The sequence below is a fragment of the Oryx dammah genome, unplaced genomic scaffold (assembly GCF_014754425.2).
Source record: "Oryx dammah isolate SB20612 unplaced genomic scaffold, SCBI_Odam_1.1 HiC_scaffold_2, whole genome shotgun sequence".
In the NCBI taxonomy this organism is placed as follows: domain Eukaryota; kingdom Metazoa; phylum Chordata; class Mammalia; order Artiodactyla; family Bovidae; genus Oryx; species Oryx dammah.
The window spans coordinates 160713605-160735696 of record NW_024070186.1 but is presented as its reverse complement, the minus strand read 5'-3'; the positions used below and the strand labels follow the sequence as shown (position 1 = coordinate 160735696).

The 22092-nt window shown below is 64.1% G+C and overlaps 2 protein-coding genes across 6 annotated transcripts in view; one reads left to right on the top strand and one right to left on the bottom strand.

Moving 5' to 3' along the window:
- LOC120874372 (coronin-7) overlaps positions 1–22092 on the top strand; it is a 60567-nt gene that overhangs the window by 22057 nt on the left and 16418 nt on the right. For all 5 annotated transcript variants that reach the window (XR_005723636.1, XM_040255750.1, XM_040255769.1 and 2 more), the window contains exons 8-9: positions 2196–2282; positions 2733–2815. Coding sequence is in view for 4 of the 5 variants with exons in the window: in XM_040255750.1 (XP_040111684.1) it covers positions 2196–2282; positions 2733–2815 (170 nt within the window). In the remaining variant the exon portion in view is untranslated. The remainder of the gene's footprint in view (positions 1–2195; positions 2283–2732; positions 2816–22092) is intronic.
- VASN (vasorin) lies at positions 3081–21437 on the bottom strand. The gene is made up of 2 exons (XM_040255796.1): positions 17175–21437; positions 3081–9338 (listed from the first exon to the last, which is right to left on the bottom strand). The coding sequence occupies exon 2, from the start codon at positions 9327–9329 to the stop codon at positions 7317–7319; it is 2013 nt and encodes a 670-aa protein (XP_040111730.1). The 5' UTR covers positions 9330–9338; positions 17175–21437; the 3' UTR covers positions 3081–7316.

Sequence of the window (22092 nt, the reverse complement as noted above, 5' to 3'; positions counted from 1 at the left end):
CGCTGGGCCCAGGCTAAGCTCCGACCTGCCCTCCATTTCCTGGGTGCTGTGCCCTCTGAGGCCCGAGGTGGGGATGGAGAGCCATGGGGCGAGCCGGACGGGCCTGTCCACACCGCCCTGCCCGTCGCCACCTGCTTCCCCAGGGTGACAGCTGGACACCCAAGCTGCCTGGTGGGGGTGGCTCCTGGTCTGGGTGCTGCTGCCTCTGGTCGAGCCTGTCCCCTCGCCGGTCCTCCGTCAGCTCTCTCTACTGAGAACAGGAACAACGATGGGCGGGCGACTGCCCTGCTGGGTCACTGAGGCAGATGGCTTCCCCTCTCTGTGCCTTTGGTTTCTCCAGGCCTGGAATAGGAAGATGGGAGACACTGGCCAAGGAACGTTCCATCCAAACGTGTGCCTCTAGCGGGAAAAGGCTCCCCCACTGCCCCGCCCCTGCTCTGTAGGACCTGGGTGCCGCCACTGCCTCCCCCGAAACCCCCTTCCCTGAGACCCCCGTGCCAGCCGTGCTAGCCTACTGAGTCTCTGAGGCCCCAGCCTTCACAGATGCTGGTCCCCACGCTGGCTCGCGCCCGTCGATCTTTCATATTTTAACTTAACTGTTACCTTAAACCCCTTTCCTCAATTATACTTCGTGTGCCCCATGACCATCCTTTTGAAAAGAGCACGTTGCTGTGTGCCGGGCTCACCCCCAAACACTTCTGCAGTAGCAAGTCCGTTACAGCGCTCAGGTCAGGAAACTGAGCCACAAGCTGTTGGCTTTCCCCTAGCCAGTCTGACCCGAAGCTTGCGCCCTAACCTGCTGACATCGTTGCTTCTATTTGATTCACGTGGGCCCTTCAGCCTGCATGTTCCGAGTGTGGGGACCCTTTTCTGTTTCACTGTGTCCCCGGTGCCCAGTGTCACGTGCAGCTCGGATATTCATGTTACAAAAGAACAGATGAGTGAGCAGTCCTGCCTCACCCAGGACATGACCATCCATCTGAGAAGTGTCCAGCCCCACCGCCAGCACCCAGTGCGGTGCCTGGCCAGGGAGAGGGCTGTTGAATGAACGAAGGGTGTGCGAAAGCTGTGCGAGCTGTCTGGCACTCCTTACACGGGATGTTTGCACACCGATGAGAGGGCGAGAGAGCCCAAGTGACACTGATGACTGACCCTGGGGTGCCGGTTCCGGAACTGACCCTCGCCCTGACCCCTCAGCCCGTCTTGCGTGAAGCGAGGGATGTCGGGCCCCAGTTCTCAGGCTCCAGCCTGACTTCCTGTGCCGACTCGAGCCGGGTGGGAAGGGAGCAGTGAGAAAAGCTCCTTGAACGACACGGAGCCATTTCCGACGGGCTCCCACGCCGGGGTCAGCCTCCGCGGGCTGAGGAGGGGGCGCCGGGCCAGCTCCCTTCAGCCACCTCCCTCCCTCATTCATTCCCAAGGAGATCGTGGGAAGCCTGGAGGAAGCTGGCCACAGTTTGGGGTGAGCTATTTTTGGTAACAGGGTCTTTCGTCTCAGGCTCCAGGGGCCAGGGTGACTGGGAGGGAGCTGTTTGCATTTCCTCTGGCCCCCCCCCCCGGCTCCCCCCTACTGCCTGGGCCCCAGGGACAGGGCCGCCTGCCGTGTGAACCCGCCTCCCCTCCCCGGCCCGGGAAGCCTTCCTACTGGCAGCCCCAGCACCACAGGAGGGCCGTGCTCTGCCCCCTCCAGTGACTGTTCCCTGCGCTGGGCACCAGGCCCTCTCCCCGGCCCCCTGGCAGTGTCAGGAGGCAGCAGTAATTCTCGTAATCCCCCGATTTGCACGCTGCTTTGTGGCAGGCCTGTTCCTATCACATGTGGTCTCAGTTGATCCTCGCGACAGCTCTGGGAAGCAGGCGGCTTGGGCCATGAGCCGGGAAAATGAAGTTCTAGGAGGGCACTGGGTCCCAGAGCCCGAGGACGGTGACTGGCAGAGGTCAGTGACCAGCCACCGAGCGCCTCCTCTGGGGCACCCACAGGGATGTGCCACCGTCCCGAGCCCCATGGCCACTTCAAGAGGGGCCTTGGCAGTGCACAGGGCAGCCGGACAGAGACTAAGCCCAAGCTTGGCGGCCAGGTCGGCCCTCTGGGTGCAGAGCTGGCCCCAGCTGGCCGCTCCTGCCGTCTGAGGGGCCCTCGGGCGGGTGGACCCCCCGAGGAGGGCCCTGGGGCTCAATGCCATCTTTTCTTCCCCCAGAGCACGCCGGCCCATGAGAACAGCAGGGATGGCCGACTGGTATGGACAGGCACCCAGGAGCACCTCGTGTCCACTGGCTTCAACCAGGTAGGGTCCCTCATGGCCAAACCGGACATACACACCACGAGGGCGGGACGAACCCCTCTGGGAGGCAGGGGCCACGGCCGGCTCCAGGCCTGTCCATATACGGCCCTGCCCCGCGTGCAGCTGGGTCTCAGAGCCCCAGGGGACCGACGGCTGCTGAGAACGGGCAGATTCCATTTGCAGTAGCTAAGCCTGACCCTGGGAACTGTGGTGGACACCCCCAGGGACCAGAGTCCACGGAGGGCCCCACCCCCTTGTCACCTATGGGTTCTTAAAGGGGCAGGACGTGAAAATCCAAATCCTCCCTCCCTGGCGTGCCTCACCCCCACCCCCCACCCTTGTGACTGCCCTCCAAGCTCTGCTCTGGGGCAAGTGCCCCCGTGCCAGCCCATGTCCTTGTCCCCGGGGTTCCTGCATGGGCCCTTCTGAGCCCCTCTCTGCCCCTCCTTGCAGATGCGAGAGCGTGAAGTCAAGCTCTGGGACACCCGGCTCTTCTCTGCTGCCCTCACCTCGCTCACCCTGGACGCCTCTCCCAGGTAGGAGCGGCCGGAACATTGGGTCTGCTGGCGAGTGTCAAAGGCCCCGTGATGTGTATAAACGTGTGCCGCTGGTCGGGGGCAGGCTTCTGCACGGGGGCTCGTGTGGTGTGTTTTGGCCTTTGGGGAGGAGACTGACTTGGCAGGTGGGGGACAAGGAACGTGGGGATGCACTTGATTTTGCTGTGAGCGCTCTGGTGGGGCTGAGGACTGGGACACCGAGGCTCCGATTGAGAGGTGGACATGGGGTGACTTGGGGTAACATGGGGTCTGGAGGCAGGCCTTGGACCCACAGGCTTGGTGAGACCCCAGCCCAGGCCCCACGCTGTCGCTGGTAGTCCTGGGTGAGTCAGGGGTGCGGGCAGTCACTTCATCCTCCCACCCTCCTGCAGGTGCGTGCAGGAGGGTTTATGGCGGCATCCACAGGGTTCTGGCTGAGCCAGCTCGGTGCCGGGACTGCCGAGGCCTGGGGAGGCCAGCTGAGGGGATCGGGTACAGGGGGCTGGGGGAGGAGGAGGCAGAACCTGGTCCCCAAGCTCTGACTCAGGGTGGCTTGCTGAACCCCCTACCCAGTCAGGGACCCGCAGAGGTCAGAGCTAGGACGGGGCCTTGGTCCTTGGATGTCCATCCAGCCCCTTCCTCTCCCATTTTACAGCTGGGGAAACTGAGTCACAGATGGCGCAGTGCTCTGCCCAAGCTCCAGGAGCAGGGTGGGCCGTGAGGGGACAAGCTGAGTGCCCAAGGAGCTCCTGCCAGGGTGGCCCCGCTGAGAGCCCCAGGGAAGGGGAAACGGTTGCGGGGCAGAGACCCTCGACTCACATCCTCTCTCACGACGCAGGGAGAGGACAGGGAGCTGGAAAGACCCGTCTTGCAGATGAGGGGGGCGAGGGTGAGTGAGGCCCCCCACATTCCTTTTAAGTGCACAGTGGGCATGAGGCCTCTGCCTGCTCTTGGCCATGGGGATCCCAGGGGTACTATTAGGACCCCTTCCCTGCACAGGAGGACTTAGGGCTCTCAGGCCTCCTGGCTTCGTGTCCAGCAGCCCCTTCCCCAGCCCTGGTGCTGCACTGGTATCTCATCCCCCAGGCTTCCCCAGGCCATACACCCCTTTCTCTGCAAGCCCCCCAGCAGAGGGAGGGGACTGGCCCAGCCTGGACAAGGGAGTCCGCGCTGACCATCAAGGGCTCCTCACCCCACCACTTCCTGCCTTCTAGACTCCGCCCCTGATCTGTGCTGGTTACCCACCCCCACCCCGCAGGAACAGCCCCCGCCCAGCCCCAGCATGGCCCCTGGGGGAGTTAACGATGCCCAGACCCCATGGTGCCACTGGCCAAGGCTGACCCTGTAATTATAGCAGTTAAGAATAGCCTCGCAGGGCCAGCGAGGCCTGGAATTTCTCAAATCACTCCCAGATGGGCGGCCAGGCCAGTGTCCCGCCCCCTTCATCCCCCAGTCCTGGCCGCTGCCCCACTGGGCCCACACCCTTGGCAGAGGAGCTGGGACTCTCCAGCCTTCTGCAAAGCCGGTGGACGCCAAGGCTACATGCCAGCCTCCAGGCCGGCCTGAGAGCTGGTGGGCCCTCTACCCCCAGGCTCCCCAGAAGCCAGAACCCCACAGGGGCCCCCTGCTGCGTCGGGGGCTGCTGACTGGGAATTGTGCAGGGTGTCAGCTGCGGGCACCACCTAGGCCTCCACTGCACCCGCTCATTGTCTTTATTTTACCGATTTTCCACCTTCATTTGGGTAGAACAGCAAGAGCTACAGGAGGCCAGGGAGGGGTCAGGCACATGCCCCTCCCTGTGCCCTCCCAGGGGTCTCTGTCTCTGCTCCCAGCTGTGCCCTTCCCTGGGGGCAACAGGTCCTATCCCTAAGGCTGGGCCCAGGCAGACGGCCACCCTGCACTTCCTGTGCAGGGTGGAGGCGGGGATTGCCGTTGGGGCTGACCGAGCAGCTCACACTCCGGCCCTGGAGAGGCAGAAACACTACCTGTCCTGGGTGCCCTGCCCCTGGGCTGGGTGAACAGTCAGCAGTTACCAGCCCTGAGTGAAGGCGAATGGAGGTTTTTCTCCAGATGTTACCAGTGCATAAAAGCTGAAGCCAGAGAAATCGATCCTCTGTTGAGGTCACCCTGGGAATGAGCATAAGGGTGGAGGCTAGGAGCATGCTCTGGCCAGAGGCACCCACCCCACATCCCAGAGTGTTCCCTGGAGGCCTGGAGCTTCTGCAGCCCCTCCCGGCTCCTGGAGGCAGGAGGCTGACTGCCCCTCAAGGGCCAGGGAGCAGGTGTCAGCTCTGCGACTGGGAGCCTCTCCTTAGAGGGATTGAAGGGCACATGTAGCCCCGGGGTCTCGAGGACCCGGTCGGGGGGCTGGTGTTTCCCCACCCACGGTCACCCTTGGGTCGTGGCTGCCTCCTGGCTGTGTGTACCCGACTCGGTCCCCAGTCGCCCCTTCCTCGCCCAGCCCCTACTCTGATGGGAGGCCCAAAGACCTTTCTGGGGAGGCTGGCATGAGTGCCCCACCTGCCTCCTGCAGGCCCTGCCACCCACCCCCCTTGCCGCCCCACTCACCAGGTTTAGCTTTGCAGCGAAAACATTCCCTCAGCAGCCACTGTGCTGAGCAGCAGCCCACAGGCCCACAATGGCCCCTTTGACGGGGCCGCCGGAGGGGAGGGCCGGCCTCGCCAGAGCCGTTCCCCTAATGGGACCCAGGCACAGGAAACCCACCTGGGCCGCCGCCTCAGGGAGGGCCCCACCCCGGTCACTCTGCCCACCGCAGCCCCCCGCCTGCCTCCGCCTTGCTCACGCCAGAACCCTCCGCAGCCGATAATTGAATCCAGAGCCTCGCGTGGCCGGCGCTGACATCAACGCCCAGAGCCGCAGGGCCTGTTCCGCAGGCCTGGCCGGGCCGCCTCCTTCCCGCTAGGGTGAGCCCAGGGGCCAGGGGTCCACGACCTGTGTAGGGCTGTGGGCAGGGGCCTGGGGGGAGCTTGTGCGGGCCTCTGCAGGGCCTCCGTGGCCCCCAGGGCCACCTCCCTTCTCGCCAGAGGGTGACTGGAAAAGGTGGCGGCGGGTGTCTATGTCTGTGTTGGTTCCTCTCCCCAAACTCCTAGCACCTGCTCCAGCCAGGGCTGTGCACAGCCTCCCTGGCCCTGCCCTGCCTTGGCCAGCAGCTTCCAGGAAAACACTCATAGTGCAGGGTTTCTGGGAAGCCTGTGTCCCCCCCAGTGCAGAGAGTAGAGGGGGGTCTTGGGCCAGCAGACCTCCTGCCCGTGGGTGCCGCCTCTCGCAGCCCTGGCTGGGCCTCCGCCTGCTTGCCCACAGGCTTCCTGCCACTCAGGACCTCGCTCCCTCCACCACAGCCCCATCTCTGTGTCTGGAGCAGGCGGCCGGGGTCTCCCTGCCTGAGCCCACGCGGAGGGGCAACGGGGCCATAGGCAGGGCTGACCCCGCCTGGTCCAGGGCCGTTGTGGGCCTGGGGGACACGGCTCAAGGCACCCCTCCCCAGAGGAGGGCGGGTGGTGCACCAGGGGTGTCTTCTGCAAGCCTCTCCCGGGAGCCTGGCAGCTCCTGCTGGGAGAAGACTGGGCCTGGGGAGGGGAAGGCCACCCTCAGTGCTCCCCTGCCCCGAGGCTGAAGTGGCCCCTCACCCCTCCCTGCTCCCACGTGGTCCCCCGTCTCCCCGGGAGGCTAGACCAGGCACCTCAGGTGAGCTGGACAGCCCAGGGCGTGCCGACTGGGGCCTTGGACCTGCTGGGAAGCGGGGTCCCGGCTCCCAGCTCCGCGCTTTAGGCCGACCCTGCGAGCCCTCACCCCGCCTCCGCGCAGGTACCCTGGGGCTATGCCGAGAAACACGCGTGCTTCTTTTTTATCTTTTATTTTTCTTACAAAAGACCTTCATATCATCATTTGTCTTTAAAAAAAAAACGAAAGTCCTTGTCTCTGAGTTTGAAAAACATTTTCCCAGAATAAATGGGAAAGGATCTTTTATAAATACATTTAAAAAAAAAAACAAAAGCGAGACTTGTTCCTAAAGCATCTTTCTTTCCAGTTTCTTTTGCTCCTTCGCTCCCCAGGGCTGAGGCAGGATCACCCGCCCCCATCCCCAGTCCTGCTCTCCCTCTGCTCTTTTCCGGGGGCTTCCTTCACTGGCCCCCCAGAGTCTCCTTAGGGTGGAGGGGCTCGGCAGCCCCAGGCCTGTGTTACCAGCACACCGCAGGGCCAGCCCCACCCCAGGGGCTGCACATTGCAGAGGATGAGGTGACACCATCATCCAGACACTCGGGCAGGGGGGCCCTTAGAGGGTCATCCCTGGGCTCCAGCATCTCACAGAAGAGGAGACCGAGGTCCAGAGATGGGCAGGGGCGTGCCGCAGTCACCCAGCCCATGTCCTGACGTGTCCTCGTTGTCCGAATCTGGGAAGCTCCTTGATGTGGCAGCAGGACCCCCTGGCCGGTCCCAGCGGGGCCGAGGGCCTGGCCGTGGCGGTCCATCCCTCCCAGGCTTAGATGTAGGGCTTGGCTGGGAGGGGCCCCTGTGGGCTGGGCCCCGAGTAGCCCATGAGCGGCACCTCGCACTCCAGCCCGCCTGGCGGGGCTTCCCCACCACCCTCCAGTGCCTTGGGGTCTGGCTCCAGGGGGGCCTTCACCCCCTCCAGCTCCAGGGGCCCGGCCCCAGGTCCCACTTGCCCTTTGCCCTGCGCCACAGCTGCAGCAGCCCGCCCCCGCCGCACACAGAAGGCTGCCCCGACGGCGGCCAGCACGGCCAGGAGCACGGCGGCCAGGGCGGGCGCGATCAGGAGCGGCAGGTTGCCCTCGCGGGCCTGGGTGACCGGGGCGTGGTTGGAGCGGACAGCCGGGGGTGTGCGGGCCTCCCCACAGGCCTCCTCACCCTCAGGCACCCTCCCAGCCCCCAGGGCCCGGACACAGATGGAGTAGGTGGCGTTGGGCCGCAGCTGGGTGACGGTGTACTCGGCGAGTGAGGCAGGCAGCCGCAGCGTCACCGGCCGCTTGTCGGGGCCCGAGAGGTTGCGATAGGTGAGGCGGAGGCTCCTCAGCTGCACGGCGCTGCCCTGCTGGAAGCGCTGGAGCCCCACCCTCAGGGATGTGGGGCTGGCGGGCTCGATGCCCAGGGGCAGGGGCCGCGGCGTGGCTGGGGCGGGGCTGGGCCTGGGTCCCGGTCTCACCCGGCTCTCACAGTACAGCCCCATGAAGCCCTGAGGACACAGGCACTCCAGGTGGCCCCGCGCCCCCAGGTGGCAGGTGCCCCCGTTGAGGCAGATGGACGCCGGGCAGTCCCGGGGTGGAGGCACAGGCCCCGCAGTCGGGGGCGTGGGGGGTGGCCGGCTCGGGGCCTCAGTGGCCAGCTCCGTGGGGCGGAGCTGGGTGGGAGCCGGGCTGGAAGGCAGGAGCGTGGGCTCCCTCACGGGGGCCCTCGTGGTGGGCGCCGTGGCCGTGGTGGTGGTGGCCGGGCAGCCAAAGTCGGCATAATCGAGGTCCAGGAGCAGCCGGCCGGCGTTCTTGGGTGGGAAGTGACAGCGCGTCTCCTCAGGGCTGGCCAAGGTCAGGCGGCTCTCCCGGACCCAGGGGCCGAACCAGCTGAGGGGGCATACGCAGTTGAAGGGGTTGCGGGCGGCTGCCAGGAGCCTTAGGCGGGGGAAGAGGGCGGAGAGCTCGTGCGGCAGGGCCTGCAGGCTCAGGTTGCTTAGGTCCAGTTCCTGCAGGGCCGCTAGCCCGGCCAGGTCCTCCGGCCGCAGCTGGGCAATACGGGTGTTGCCGGCCAGCCGCAGGCGTGTCAGGCCCCGTAGGCCCCGGACGGCAGGGGGCACACGCTCCAGCTGGTTGTCAGCCACGTCCAGGTCGTGGAGGTTGCGGAGGCGGCTGAGGAGCCCCTCGTCCAGGTGCCGCAGCCCCAGGCCAGCCAGCCGCAGCGCCTCCACGTTGGCGGTGTCCAGGATGCCGGGCTCCAGGGCCGGGAGGCCGTTGTGGCTGAGGTCCAGCAGCAGCAGGCGGGGCAGGCGCAGTGGGGGCAGTGCCCGCAACTCGTTATCCTGCAGCTTGAGCTCCAGGAGGTGATCGAGCGCGTCAAAGGCGCCAGGCTGGATGTGGCGGATGCGGTTCTTGCCCAGGTAGAGGCGCTCAAGGCGGCGCAGGCCGCGGAAGGTCTCGTTGGTGATTTCCCGGAGCCTGTTGGCAGTCAGGTCCAGGTTGCTGAGGTTGGCCAGTGGCTGGAAGACGCCCCCAGGCAGGCTGGCGATCTGGTTTTGCGACAGGTCCAGGAGCTGCAGCCCTGGCAGGCCAGCAAAGCTGCCTGCGTCAAGCGTGGTGATGCCGTTCTCAAAGACGTACAGGCCCACAGTGTCGGGCGGCACATCCAGAGGCACGGTGGTCCCCTGGCGGGCAGTGCAGAAGACGGTCCGTGGTTGGTTGCACTGGCAGCCGGGTGGGCAGCCCTGTGCCCCGGGCCCCAGGGCCAGCAGCAGCGGCAGCAGCAGGCGCAGGGGGGCCCTGGAGCGCATCTCTGGTCCCTGGGAGTAGAGAGGGAAACGGGAGACCATGAGTCAGGGGCCCCAGGGGACAGCCACTCCAGGAAGGGTCAGGAGGGGAATTCCCAGCCCCCCTCTGCTCCCCACCCTCAGACCCGACAGCACACAGGAGCTGTGAGTCAGGTCCCCTGAGCCGGGGCCGGGCTCCTGCCGCTGCCCCGTCACTCCCTCGCTATGTGACTCTGAGTAGTCACGTGGCCTCGTCATGGTATCAGTTGCCATTTCCTGCGCTGACACCAGGGTTCGGTGGGCTGACTGACGCACACAGAGGGGGCCCGGCTCCCAAACGCTCAGAGACCACAAACAGCTGGCTTCCCCCTTCCCCTTAGCTCCAGCCCTCCAGCCTCTCTGCAGCTCAGAGGGAATACGTGTTGGTCAAAAAGCATCAGGCTCTGTGCCCTCCCCCGAAACACCGCCCCCCCAAAAAAAATCTCTGCGGAGGCAGATGGCAAAGGAGGGAGAACGCAGGTCCTGGAGCGGCAGCCCCTCCCGCAGCATCCGGGAGAGACGGGCGGGCAGGCGGCCGAGCGCGTAAGTAGAGAAGCTGGCTGCCCCCGGCCACCGCCGCCACGCTCCGCGTCCTGCAAGTGAGGAGAGACCACAGCAGGAAGACCTCATGTGGAAACTATGGGATCGGTGTTTTTCCACTTGTGAAGTCAGACCTGCCCAGGACGCAGCCAGCAGGAGAGTTCCTGGGGAGGGGGAGGCAGGGAACCTTGGCCTCCGGGCACCCCCATCTTTGAGCCATGATGACAGAACTAAAGGTGGGGGGTTCTGGCCTCCCTGGAGTGGCCCAAGGTGCAGGTTGGGGGATACAGTTTGCATGGTGGAGAGAGCACCAAGCCTGGAGATGCTCCAGAGTGGATCCTCCGCCATTTCTCAGGATCCACTCTGGGCCAGGCATGGCACAGGAGGGGCACCTGCCACCCCCACGCGCCAGTGGCACCGAGCGTCACCCAGCAGCTTCTCCAGGTGGGAGCTGTTCTCCGTGCTCCCAGACGACAGAAGAGGGGCTCCTGGAGGCACAGGCACTTGCTGCCTTCATGCTGCCTGGAAATCTGAGCTGGAGCCCAGCTCCTTAACCACGTCCAGGTGCAGCTGGGCCTGCCCTCCTAACGTGGGGCCCAGTCCTGCCCGTGTGGGGGTAGCTCCTCCAGCGGCTCCAGCTCCCACTTGTAGCCGGAACTGCCTGAGACAGGTTAGGGCCACAGCACAGGCCCCCTTCACTTAGGCTTCTGCGGGGAGCCAGGGGCCACCCCAGCAGCAGTCCCCCCGCCCCGTGGGCCCCTAGACCCCCTGAGAGGCCGGCACACGTCCCCTCCAGGTGCCTCCAGCTCACACAAGGGCCTTTTGTGCTGAGGCTCAGCTTCCCCTCCCCCACACTGGCCCGCCTTCCAGCCACGCAGGTAACAGGGCCCCCCAGCTGGTGTGCTGCCCACTGCTGTGCATCGGGCTGCCCTCCCTGGGGTCGTGGGCTCCTGGACCTGAGTCCGGGAGGGGCAGGTGGTGCTCCAGAGGCCGCAATGGTGTCAGGCCAGCTCTGGGTAAAAGCCCGTCACCAGATTGCGCCTGCCTAGAGCTGCTGACCTGCAGGGTCCCCTCTGCCCCTCGGTCATTAACGCTAATGACCGCTCTCCGGAGACCTAACCCCGGCCTGTGCCCCGGCCTTTGCTCTCTAGGTCCTGCAGTCCTCTCCCCGAGGGGTGTCCCCATCGGCTTTTGCTTCCCTGCATCCCAGAGAACATCTCTGCTGAGTGAACTGTGGGGAAGCTCGGCCTGAACCCAGAGGCCCAGCGCACCGCAGCCCCATTGGCACTGTCCCCAGGGGGCTCTGGGCCGCACCCAGCTTCCTCCCCCGCCTGGGCCCGCTCCACCCGTACTGACTCAGAGGGGCGGGTACGGCCTGGCCACCAGATGTGCTGGGAGCGACCCCCACCCCCTCACCGCGTCAGGGGTGAGCCGCCTCCCCTTGAAGTCACCCTCCTGACGGGGCAGGCAGGGTCAGGACGGGAGTAGGCAGGCTTGGGGACGGGGCGGGGGCCTTACCCACGGCCAGCCTGGCCACCTCTACAGCTTCAGCTCCCCTTGGGCCTTACACAAGGTCACGGCTAAAAGCCCCACACTCCAGTCTGGCAGCCCTGGGTCAGGGGCGCTCAAGGTGTGAGGTCACAGACAGCAGGCTCCTCTCGGCACCCCAGTTTCCCCATCTGTCCATCCGGCGTTTCAGAAAGGACACCTCCCAGGGCTAGAGTGCTTGGCACCGAGGGGCCAGGCATGGTCTATGGGGGCCTGAGATGCATATTGGGTGTGTTTCCCATTCTGCATTGAGGAGGGGTCCGGCATGGACTCTGAGCTTCCCTCTATAGTCTGCTGGCCCTTTAATCACTGAAGTCCTCATGGGCAGGGGGAGGCAGGGATGCTGGGGGTCTGGCCGAGCTGGCAGAGGGTAGGGGGTGGCATCCTCTGCCAGGAAGACCCCACAGGCAGTAGCCACCCTGCCTCCCAGCCCTGAGGTGCAGGGCTGAGTGTTTTCACCTGAACCCCACTTCCCCCATCCAGAGAGGGGCTGGCACTGAGGCGTGGGAAGGTGATAGCTCGGGGCCATCAGCTCTGGGGGCTCTGCCACCAGGAACCGATGAGAGGGCCCCAGAGGGTAAAGGCTGACCATGGAGGGGCGGTGGTGGGGCAGCCGAAGGTCAGTTCCACCCCACACACGTTCTGAGCTCCCTCCTCACCTGTGGGCTATGTCTCCCCAGCTCTGCTTCACCTGGACTTGGCTCTGAGCACCCAGGGTTGTGGTTCCATGTCCTCCTGTTTGTTTGAAATGGGGAAGTTCCTTTAACAAGTTCTGGGAGCGATTCCGCCCGTCTGGGCGCGTGCTGGTGTGTGTGTGTGTGCGTTGGGGGCGGGAGCGTCTCCCCGGGGTCACGGCTGCCCTGGCCCTTGCAATTTCAGCAGCTCCGAAGGACCAGGGGCCTGGGCTTTGATATCTGATCTGCTGACTCCAGCAGGGCGGTGGGACCGCTCCCTCTGCAGAGGGCGGGGTGGGGGGTGGGGTGGGGTGCTGGCGACAGCCCTGGGATGGGGCATGGGGGGCAGAGTGTCCAGGGCCTGCCCACCCCTCATGGACTCGCCTTGGCCTGGCCCCACTACGGGGCCCGCCAGGGGACTGAGCCGGGGTGGGGCTTTGGGATCCAACTGCCTGTACTAGCCACCTGGCCCCAGCCCTTCACCTCAGTTCCCATCTGTGAAGCAGGGGGCGTAGGGTGGGTACAGCCCCTGAGTCTCAGGACTGTTTAGTTTGTATTTGGAGAACATTCTGAGTGGTCTCTAAATAAGTGGGTAGGTAAACATGACCTACTGAGGGTGTCACCCATGAAACCTCTGCATGCGTGGGGTTGGGGAGCCACGATGCATACATTTCAGCACAGACAAGGCTCCTGGGCCCAGGGTGGGGCCTCCACACACAGGCTGCCTGCTGTGCTTGGGCATGGAAAAGCGGGAGAAACTGGAGCAAGCAGGCTGGGGCTGTGCTGGGGGCGTCTTTCGTTCTAGAAGGGGTGGGGGGAAATGAGCTGTCCTTTGGCCGGCCCTTCAGCATGTGATGGGGGGTGGGGAACAGGAGGAAGGACTCTGTGAGTAAGAACGTGGTCATCTCAGCTCTCGGGGACCCAGAGTGTCCCCACCCACCCCTTAGCATGGGACACACCTGCAGGCACCTACTCACACATAGGCCCTGGGTCAGGCAGGGACTGGCGAGTGGGCGGGACCCAGGCTCCAGACCTGAGGCTGGAGCGTCTCCTGTGCCTATTCAGTGGGCAGGGGTGGGTACAGGCAGACAGCAGCGGGCACACGCTCCTTCCTGCACCCGACGCTGCAGAGTGGGTACCAGGGTCTGGGCTGCGGCTCTGACCCCGCAGCTCCCAGCGCCGGCCAGCCAGGCCTGGCAGTAGCCCAGCCCAGGAGTCTGCCAACCCCCCAGGCAGGCGGGACTGTGCCGGCAGCCAGGACGGCTGGCTCCGGTTTCGCTGACGTGTCTGAGGAGGCTCCGGGTCTGGGTCCGGTCCACCCGCCTCCCCATCCCTAGCAGGCAGCAGCCCCTGGCCCAGCAGGCGGGGATCTCAATCCTGGGCCCTGGTGGAAGGAGCCAAGGGGACTGAGCCTCAGGTTCCCCAGAGATAGCCCTCAGGCTGAGGGTGGGGGGGGTCCTCGCCCTGCCCTGTGATTAAGCCGGCGGTGGAGGTCGGGGGGAGGCCCCACCACTCTTGGTGTCACCACCTCCAGCCGGTTCTGTTCTTGCTGTGGATAGAGCCCGACACACCACGCCACGACTTCTCCTGGTCCCTTCCCTTCCTTTCCCTTCCATCTCCCACTTACAGGGCTTCTCAACTCCAGCTGCACATTGAAAATCACCAGGAAGCTTTAGAAAAGTTCTAGTGCTCGGACCCCGCCCTCCCCCAGGCAATTTAGTAAGACTCTCTGGGGTGAGAACCGGGCAGAGTTGTGTTTCAGAGAAGCTCTTTGGGTGGGTGGGTCTCCTTGCCTAGCCCGGCCTCACAGATCCTCGGGCAGAGGGTCGCCGAGGCAGGCAGTCTGTATGGCAGTCTGTCTCCCAGTCCCCGGAAGCCTTGATTCCTGAGCTGGAAGAGCCGGGCCGGGCCCCCTCCCCACCCCACTCCACAGCGGGAGCTGCTGGCTCCGCGTGGGTGCCATCTGGGGCACTGTGGGTGACTTGGGAGCCGCCGGACCTGTCAGCCCAGGGCAGGGAGACCAGTGACTAAGGCCAGTTGCCAGCTCCAGGAAGCCCTCGGGGCAGCAGGACACGCCTTCTTGGTCAGTGCAGGGGCCACCCCACAGGACACCTGCGGCCCAACTCGGAATGGGCTGGTCCAGATGCCACCGTCGGCACGTGCCAGTGTGATGCCACGAGGGCTGGGCTCAGAGATGGGCCCTCCTCACTGCCCTGTCCCCACCCAGGGCCAAGACACCCATCAGGTAGGGCCCTAACCCTGCAATTAACCCTGAATTTGCCAGAGGAAGACCTTAGTCACCAAGGGAGGCCACCAGCCCCAAGCGAGCTGGGCCCAGGCTGTCTGCAACCTAGACGGGGTGTGAGAAGGAGGCAGAAGCCCCTCCCCCAGAGGGGTGCTTGCTCTTCTGATGCCCTCATGCCTGGGGCTCTCGGTCACCCTGCCACAGAGGAGGCCCTCTGCAGGGTCTGTGGGCTGATCGGTGGGCAAGTGACGTCGGTTGGGGGTCGGGCCACGACCCTGCCTCTCACCTCTCACTGCTGCCCCTGCGGGCCCCAGGGCCACCCCAGCCTCTTCTCAGCGCAGGCCAGCTCCCTCCTTCCTCCTTAATTAAATCTCTCAGGCAGCCTCCAAGGAATGTCAGAGCCTTATTGCATTCCCTGGGAGGAGACTGGTGGGGGCTGTCCCCCACCTTAGAAAAAAAATGGCCCCTCGCCTGCCCCCACTTCCAGTCCTAAGGTGGCCTGGTGCATGTGTGGGGGCGCCCGCTCCAGCCTCCTCATACCCGGGGAGGCTGGAATGAGGAAACGTGGGGGAGGCCCACGGGCCTGGCCGCCTGGCCGGCCAGGCGGCCTAGCCAGCTGAGAGAAAGCAGTCCGGCTGCCTCTGGAATGTGGAAACCGATAAAAGGAAGGAGGCCGAGCCCCCGCCCCGCCTCAGGGCACCCCTGCCTGCCCCTAAACACAGCCGTGCTCCGGTCACGCGCGCGCGCAGACACATGCCCACGCCAGACACACGCCCACTGGGCTGTGCTTTGAGACACACACACACGCCCTCCTGCTTCTCCAAGAACTCTCAAATTCCACAGCAGTGAGGGGAGCTGGTTTTCTTGGCAGAGCCTTGGGCTCCCTGGCCCAGGGAGGGGACTTGGAGGGGGGCTCCGGGGGAGGGACCCTTAACCCCGTGAAGTGGCGCTGCTGTCCCTCCCATGAGCTCAGGGCCTGCCATTGTCAGGGTTGCTTCTGTGGGCAGAGGGCTCACCCAGCCTTCTCTCCCGTCACTTAGGAGAACTGGCCAGCTGGCCTGCTGAGGTGGGAGCTGCCTCCAAGGCCCAGCTGAGACCCTGCCCCCCTGATCCCAGGAGCTTCCCGGGCCAGGGGTGGCGTCCACTTAAAAGTCCCCACAAGGACTCAGCTCTCTACCTGGGACTTGTCCTAGCTCCTCACCAGTGGAGGTGGTCAGGACCCCTCTCCTGCCCAGGGCATCTGCCTGGGGCAAGCACAGGCGTGGGCACTGTCTTAGGGACTTTCTCGTGTTGAACCCCTCCTCCTCCACATCCAGGGTTTGGAGAGCGTGGTGCCATACCAGCAAGTGCCCTGGGCCACCCACCCAAGCTGACCCTCTGGACCCTCAGGTCACAGTCTGCAGCTTCAGGAGGCTGGGGGAGGTAGGGACAGTCAGTGCCCAGGCCCCCAGCCTGGCACGCGTGTGCTCATCCTCCCCGGGCCAGGGGGTGGGGGGGCAGATAATGGTCTGGAGGGAATCCAGCTGGGCTGCTCATTACCAGAGCCCTCTTCCTGCCTCTGACACTCTGTTTACAGAAGCTCTGGGGGCTAATTCCCTTGGGAGAAGACCGCAAACTCAAGGGACGGCTCTCCCATCCCCCTGCGCCCACTTGGCTCAGCCCTCTTGGGCCTTGCCAACAGCTGGGCCCATACTGGACGTCATGGCCCGCTGAACCTGCTGACCCCACTCGGAGGTCACCTGCCCAGCCACCCCTCTGCGTCCCCAATGTCCAAAGTCTAGCCTAGTGGGATGGGACCTCAAGATTTAGTTGACTCACGACCCCACCCCACCCCACCCCCCCCGCCCGGGGAGAGGGCCCGGGCCTGGAGGGGGGGCCCTCTGGGTCTTGATGCCACACTCCATCCGGGGCCTCACCTGCCCTTGGTGCAGAAGGTGAGCAGAGTGACCCTCAGGGCCACTTCCTCCTTCCCACCTTTCACACTCCACCCCTGAGCCCCAACGGGAGGGGTAGTCAGCGACCCTGGTGTGGTAATCGTTAACGAACGGGGGTGAGGCAGAATGCTTGGCACCAATCAGCTGGCCTGCCAGTGACCACAGGGGACCTCGAAGCCTTCAGGCCCCAGGGCTGCCAGCCCAGGGACACAATAGATTAGGCTGGCTCCAGGCCACTGGGTTCTCAGCCTAAGTAAAGCCCCTTCCCTAGAAGAGGCAGAGACGGGGCAGCCTAATACCTGGAGTACGACCCCAGCCGGCCAGGCAAGGTCCATACCCGGCTCCAATGGGGCTGCGTGCCTGTGGCCCCCATGCTCTGCCCTGAGTGACATGGGCCCTCAGGGCCGAGCCCAGGCCGTGGATCTGCACAGGGGGGCGGGGATCGGGGTTGGGGTGACCAGAACCAGACTGTGTCACTCCAGGAGGTAGAAGTAACCTAAGACTGCCCTAGCCATCCCCTCAAAGGGGTTTGATTCATAAAACTGGTCATGCCGGAGGGCCCAGCCGTAGGAGGAGGAAGCGAGGGAGGGGGTGTTTATTTTGTTTGCTCGCAGCCCCGCAGGCCGGTGAGCCGCGTACGCGCGCGCGCGCGCGCGCCCTCACCCGGGGCCGTGGAGCTGTCGGCGCCCGAGGACTACCAGATAGGCGGGTAGTCCCAGGTGATCTTGCAAGGATTGGGGGCCCACGTGCCCGCCCTGAGTGCGTGTGCGCGCGGCGGACGGGGGTGGTGGTGGGGGGAGGTCCGTGCGCGTGATCGGCGCGTGTGCACAGCCCGCCCGGGGCGCCCTCCGTTCCCACCCCGCAGCCCTCAAGCCCGGCAGACACTCACCGGGCGGCAGCGGCGGCGGCGGGAGCCGGGCGGGACGCGCCGCGGCCCCAGTGCTTCCCAGCCCGGCTGCCGGGGTCCCGAATCGCGAGGTCCCGAGGCAGTCGGCGTCCGTCTCTCCCTGCCCCGGGCTCGGGCTGCGGAGTCGCCTGGCCGGAGGCGGGTCCCACCTTAAGAGCCGGGGGGCGGGGCGGGCGGGGGCGGGGTCACCCCCCATTGGCCGGGGCGGAGCCGGCGGAGACCCGCCTCCTCTCTTGGCCGAAAGGGTCTTTTGGCCGGGCAGGCTGGTCCTTGCCCGGCCGCCCTCCCGAACAGGCGACCGAGAGAGAGTCGTAGGAGTCCCTCGGTTTAGCCCGATCCAGTTTGCCGACGCCTGTGTTTTGTGAAAAAAAGAGCGAATATCGAATGAGACCAAGCGTCCCAAACCTAGAAGGGGCAGGTGATTTAAACTCAAGGAATGCCCCCCACCCCCCAGAACCTCTGGAGACCTAGGGAGGGCAGCCCCGATGACCTGTCCCAGCCTGCCATAACTTGCGATTTTTCAGGGAAACTAGAAATCTGCATTTTTTAGGTGAAATCTCTTTTAAGTGTGCTGTTCTTGGTTGCTAATTCCAGTTTCAAGAACTTCTGGTAGGCCACACACACAGCCCTTCTGCAAGCCTCATAGGCACAACCTCGATATGCCAAATCTGAATCCTGGGGTCCTTTTGCCCGACCTTTGCTCTGGGCCACTTTCCCCCTGTGTTAGATGGAGGGACTGAGACACAGGAAGGGGATGTGACAGACCAGCCACAGTTACCAGCAGCATCAAGGCCAGATGTGCTGGGGGATGCTGGGCTGAAGGGCCAGGTTGGGCCTCACTGTCAGTAGGTGGGGCCTGAGTGCCGCTGACAGTGGCCCTTTGATGGGGCAGAAGGGGAGGGTGCCAGGGGCTGGACTAGTCCAGAAAAATCCCCTGCCTTGGAGGCTTCCAGGAAAACACTCTGCTCTGCCCTCCCCCCCACCCCACCCCCTCTGTGCTTGTGGTCAGAATTGTGCCTCGGAGCCTTTGGGGACCAGCTCAGCTCCTGACTTGCCGCCAGGATCCAGGACACCCACCACCCCATCCAGCCCAGCCTGCAGCCAAAGCCTTTGGCTGGGCCAGTTCAAATCTCAGGGGGCCTGATGGCTTATCCCAGCAGACTGCCATACCAGTTCGGGACGGGGGCAGTTTGAGTGGGCTTTGAAGAACTTGATGGCCCCAAGAAGGCAGGATGGCCTCCATGTCCAGTCTCTAGCAGGGCTAAGCGGGGTTCAGCCGCAACAGTGACCTCCCAGACTTTCCTTTTCAGCTCTGCTCCTCCTCAGGACCTCTCCCCCGACAGGGCTGCCTTCCAGGATGGGCAGGGGTCTGCACCCCTCGTTTTTGTTGTTTTATGTGGATGTGGGGGATGCCGTGCAAACCTCTATAAATGTCCACTCCTAGGTCAGTGTGCAGGCCCACAGGTGTATTTCATTTGACTCACGCAGGACTTTTTCAAAGTTTGAAGCTACTGGCAATGCTGAAAAGTCCGATGTTTTCACATTAGAACTTCCCGGCTTGCCTTGAGCGGAAACTCTCAGCCGAGGCTGGGTGGCCGTTGCTCCCTGTGATCAAGGCCCAGACTCACAGGTTGCCCCGCCCTAGACTGCTGCACTCCCCCTACTCCCTGCAGAGTTTGAGTCTGCGGTCGGTACCGTGTAGCTCTGCTCAGACTGTCCCTGTGCCTCTGCCCTTGGGCCCCATGTCCCCCCTAAGGCTCTCAGGGAAGTTTAGCCTGATGCTCCTAAAGGAACAGGACTAGCTGACAGGTCCGGGGCTTCTCGGCTCTGTGACCTGTTCTTGCTAGTAGTGAGATACCGCCTGCTTAAAGCGTCCAGCATCCCCCCCGATCCCGAGCCTAGGCTCACACTGGCCATGCTCCCATCCACCCAGAAATTGAAGGGAAGTTCCAGGAGACGCCACCCCCCCCCCCAGTTTGTCCATCCTGTCCTCTTTCGGTGTCAAGGCACTACCCTTAAGTACTGTCTTAGGACCTAAGTTCTAAGGGAGCAAGAGAGTAGGGGTGGGGGTCAGGGCTTGATTCAGGCAAACCCCAGTGGCCAGCCTGGGTGATAAGAATAGAACTGAGTGAGCTGGACTGCTTTGGACCAGTGGCAGTGCCTGGATGTCTAGGTGGTGGGTCTGAGTAGAGTGATGGGCTAGCGGAGAGAACTAGGGGAGAGTTCTTGAAGCTGCTTTTCCTGGCAGGCTCCCTGCGGTCCTTCCTGTGTTATTTGCAGTAGTGTTGGGAAAGCCGGTGGGATTATCAGGGGCCGACCCCTCCCGACTCAATGGATGTTTGAGCAAGTTCCCGGAGATGGTGAAGGACGGGAAGCCTGGAGTGCTGCAGTCCATGGGGTCACAAAGACTGGGACAGGACTTTGCGAGTGAACAACAAGCCCTCCCCCACAGGACCCACTTGACACCACCCTTGTTCTCCCATCTTTTGGGACCTGGGTTCAGGCTTTAGACTTTCCATGGCTTTGAGTCCAGAGCAGACCCCCAGACCCAGGTCAAAGCCATTCCTAGTGGCAGCCCTTCCCCCAGTGCCACGGCAGCAGGAGAGATGCCCTCGCCAGTGCTCATGCCCTCTGGCCCTGTGCCAGGCTGGGGCTTGGTTCTGCATTCCAGATCCAGACCTGGCTTGGCTGTCTTTATAAGGCCTGGGGTCAGGCCCGTGCCAGCTGTTGGCCAACCCTCGGGGCCGGGGGCCGTGACCCCATTTCCTGGCTTGTGCGACAGCAAGGGCAGGATGCTCCTGCCTGGTGGAGCTGCTCAGGTAGCTCCGCCCGAGGTGAGGAAGACTGGCCTGACCTGTCAGAGAAGCCAGCCCTGCCCTCCATGACTTCCTGCCCCCGCGCCCCTAGCACCTGAGTCAGTGGGCCAGCCAGCCAGGGCCGATGGGGCCGGGGTAGGGGGGTGGGGTGCCAGGTCGAGCCTTTTCAGGAGGTTGGTTTAGAGCACCAGTGAGCCACCAATGCCAGGGTGGAACTGGCAGGCCGCTCCCCCATTTCTTGCCATGGCAGCAGCAGGATGGCAAGAGTCCCTGCCCAGCCCACTTGCTCTCAGACTCTTGTTTTTCATTCCTCCTGCCTGTCTCTACATTGATCTCTGCTCCGCACAAATCTAATCGTACCTTTCTCGAGAAGTGTCATTTGCTTCTTTATTGCTCACCTGGCGGGAGGAGGCTGAACTGCCTTCCTGATGCCCCAGGCCTTGCTGTAGGTGGCCTCTGCCACCCCACTCTTGGCCTCAGACCCTCTCTCACTGCCCAGGCCACCAGCCAGGTCGTCCTACTTCCTGTTCCTCAAACAAGGCCATGCACCTGCCTGCCACAGGGCCTTTGCATGTGCTGCTCTTTCTGCCTGGAACTCCTTCCTTAACCTTTGGGTCATATGGAACGCCCCCTGCTCTGTGGCCAGCCAGAGTCAGGCCCTTCTGCCCTCTTGCCATGTGTCCTCAGAAAACTCTTCCTTCAAGTGTTTGCTTTTGGAATTGTATCTGCCTGTCACCCAGGCTGTGAGCTTTTGAGGACAGAGGTGGGGGCCTGTTACACTCACTTTCGGTCCCAGTTGACAGCCCAGCTAAGGTCTGGGCACCGACCAGCTCAACCAGGAATGAATGATGTGAGTGAAAGTCCAGTTAGAGCCGCCAAAGGGACCCACATCTGCCCCCACTGGATCCAGTGTTAGGGCAGGGGACGTCCAAGATCACACGACCACTTTGTTCCCCTGCTCCCCCCTCCCCCTCACAGCGGGCAGTGGTCAGATCAGGCCAGAAAGGGCAGTTCTGAGCCCAGTTCACCCTGCGGAGCCCGAGGTAATTAGAGGCAGTGTTGCTCACAGGTGACAGGCCCCGGGCACTCAAGGAAGCTGTTGGAGACACCCAGGGCCCCACCCAGCTTCCTAGTCCTCCCTGGCTCCCTTCCAGTGAGGGCGGGGGCAGGTGGGCAGCTAGCTGGCAGGGAAGCAGGTGGGCTGGGCCCTTTGTTGCCTAGGTGAGGGCAGAGGCAGCTGCTACAGCTGGGCAACCTCTGACCACGGGGACCACCGCGAGGGTGGCGGGGTTCCATCTGAGTATGAGTGTGTCCGTGTCAAGGTGGGGGCTCAGGCCCGTGGGTCCCCAGGGACGTGACACCAGACCAGGAGCGGGAACCAGATGAAGCCGCCTGCCCGAGTGCTCCTGGGTGTCTCCCCACCTTCCTTCCCCCTCCTCAGGGCCTGGAAGGCGGCACTCACAGGGCTGGTGGGCTGCCGGGGGCCCTGCAGGGTCCAGGAGAGAAAGGGGAGTAAACCCCTGGGCAGACAGGCCATTGGCCGAGAGCGGCAGGGACACCGGGGGCTTCAAGCCTGGCCCCTCTGCCCTGCCCTAGGGCCCACCTGGGGAATGGGGGGATGGAGAACACGGAGGCCAGAAAACAGGGCAGGAAGGAGCCCTTGCCCTCGGCCCCTGGCTCAGGCTCGGGCACGGGCTCAGAAGTGCTCCTGAGGGGGGTGCCGGGCCTCTACGAGGCCATCGAGGCCCAGCAGCCAGGTGATCGAGGCGACAGCCCCAAGCCCTAGTGCAGTCTGGGAGCACCCAGCTGACTGTGCTGGGTAGGGATGGAGGGGATCCTTGGTTCCGACCACCCCCCTACCTTCCCCAGCCTGGTGTCTAGGCTGTTGGAGTGAGACCACAGACAAAACCTACATCGGGGGTTGGTGGAGGAGTTTTCCTGGCGCTACTGAGCTTGGGAGGAGATCAGGGCTGAGGTGCAGAAAGTGGGGGAAGCTCTCTTGTGCCCAGGGCCTGCAACAGTCCTGGGGGGAAGCAGCTGGGCAGATGGAAATAGTATTAGTCACTCAGTAACGTCCGACTCCG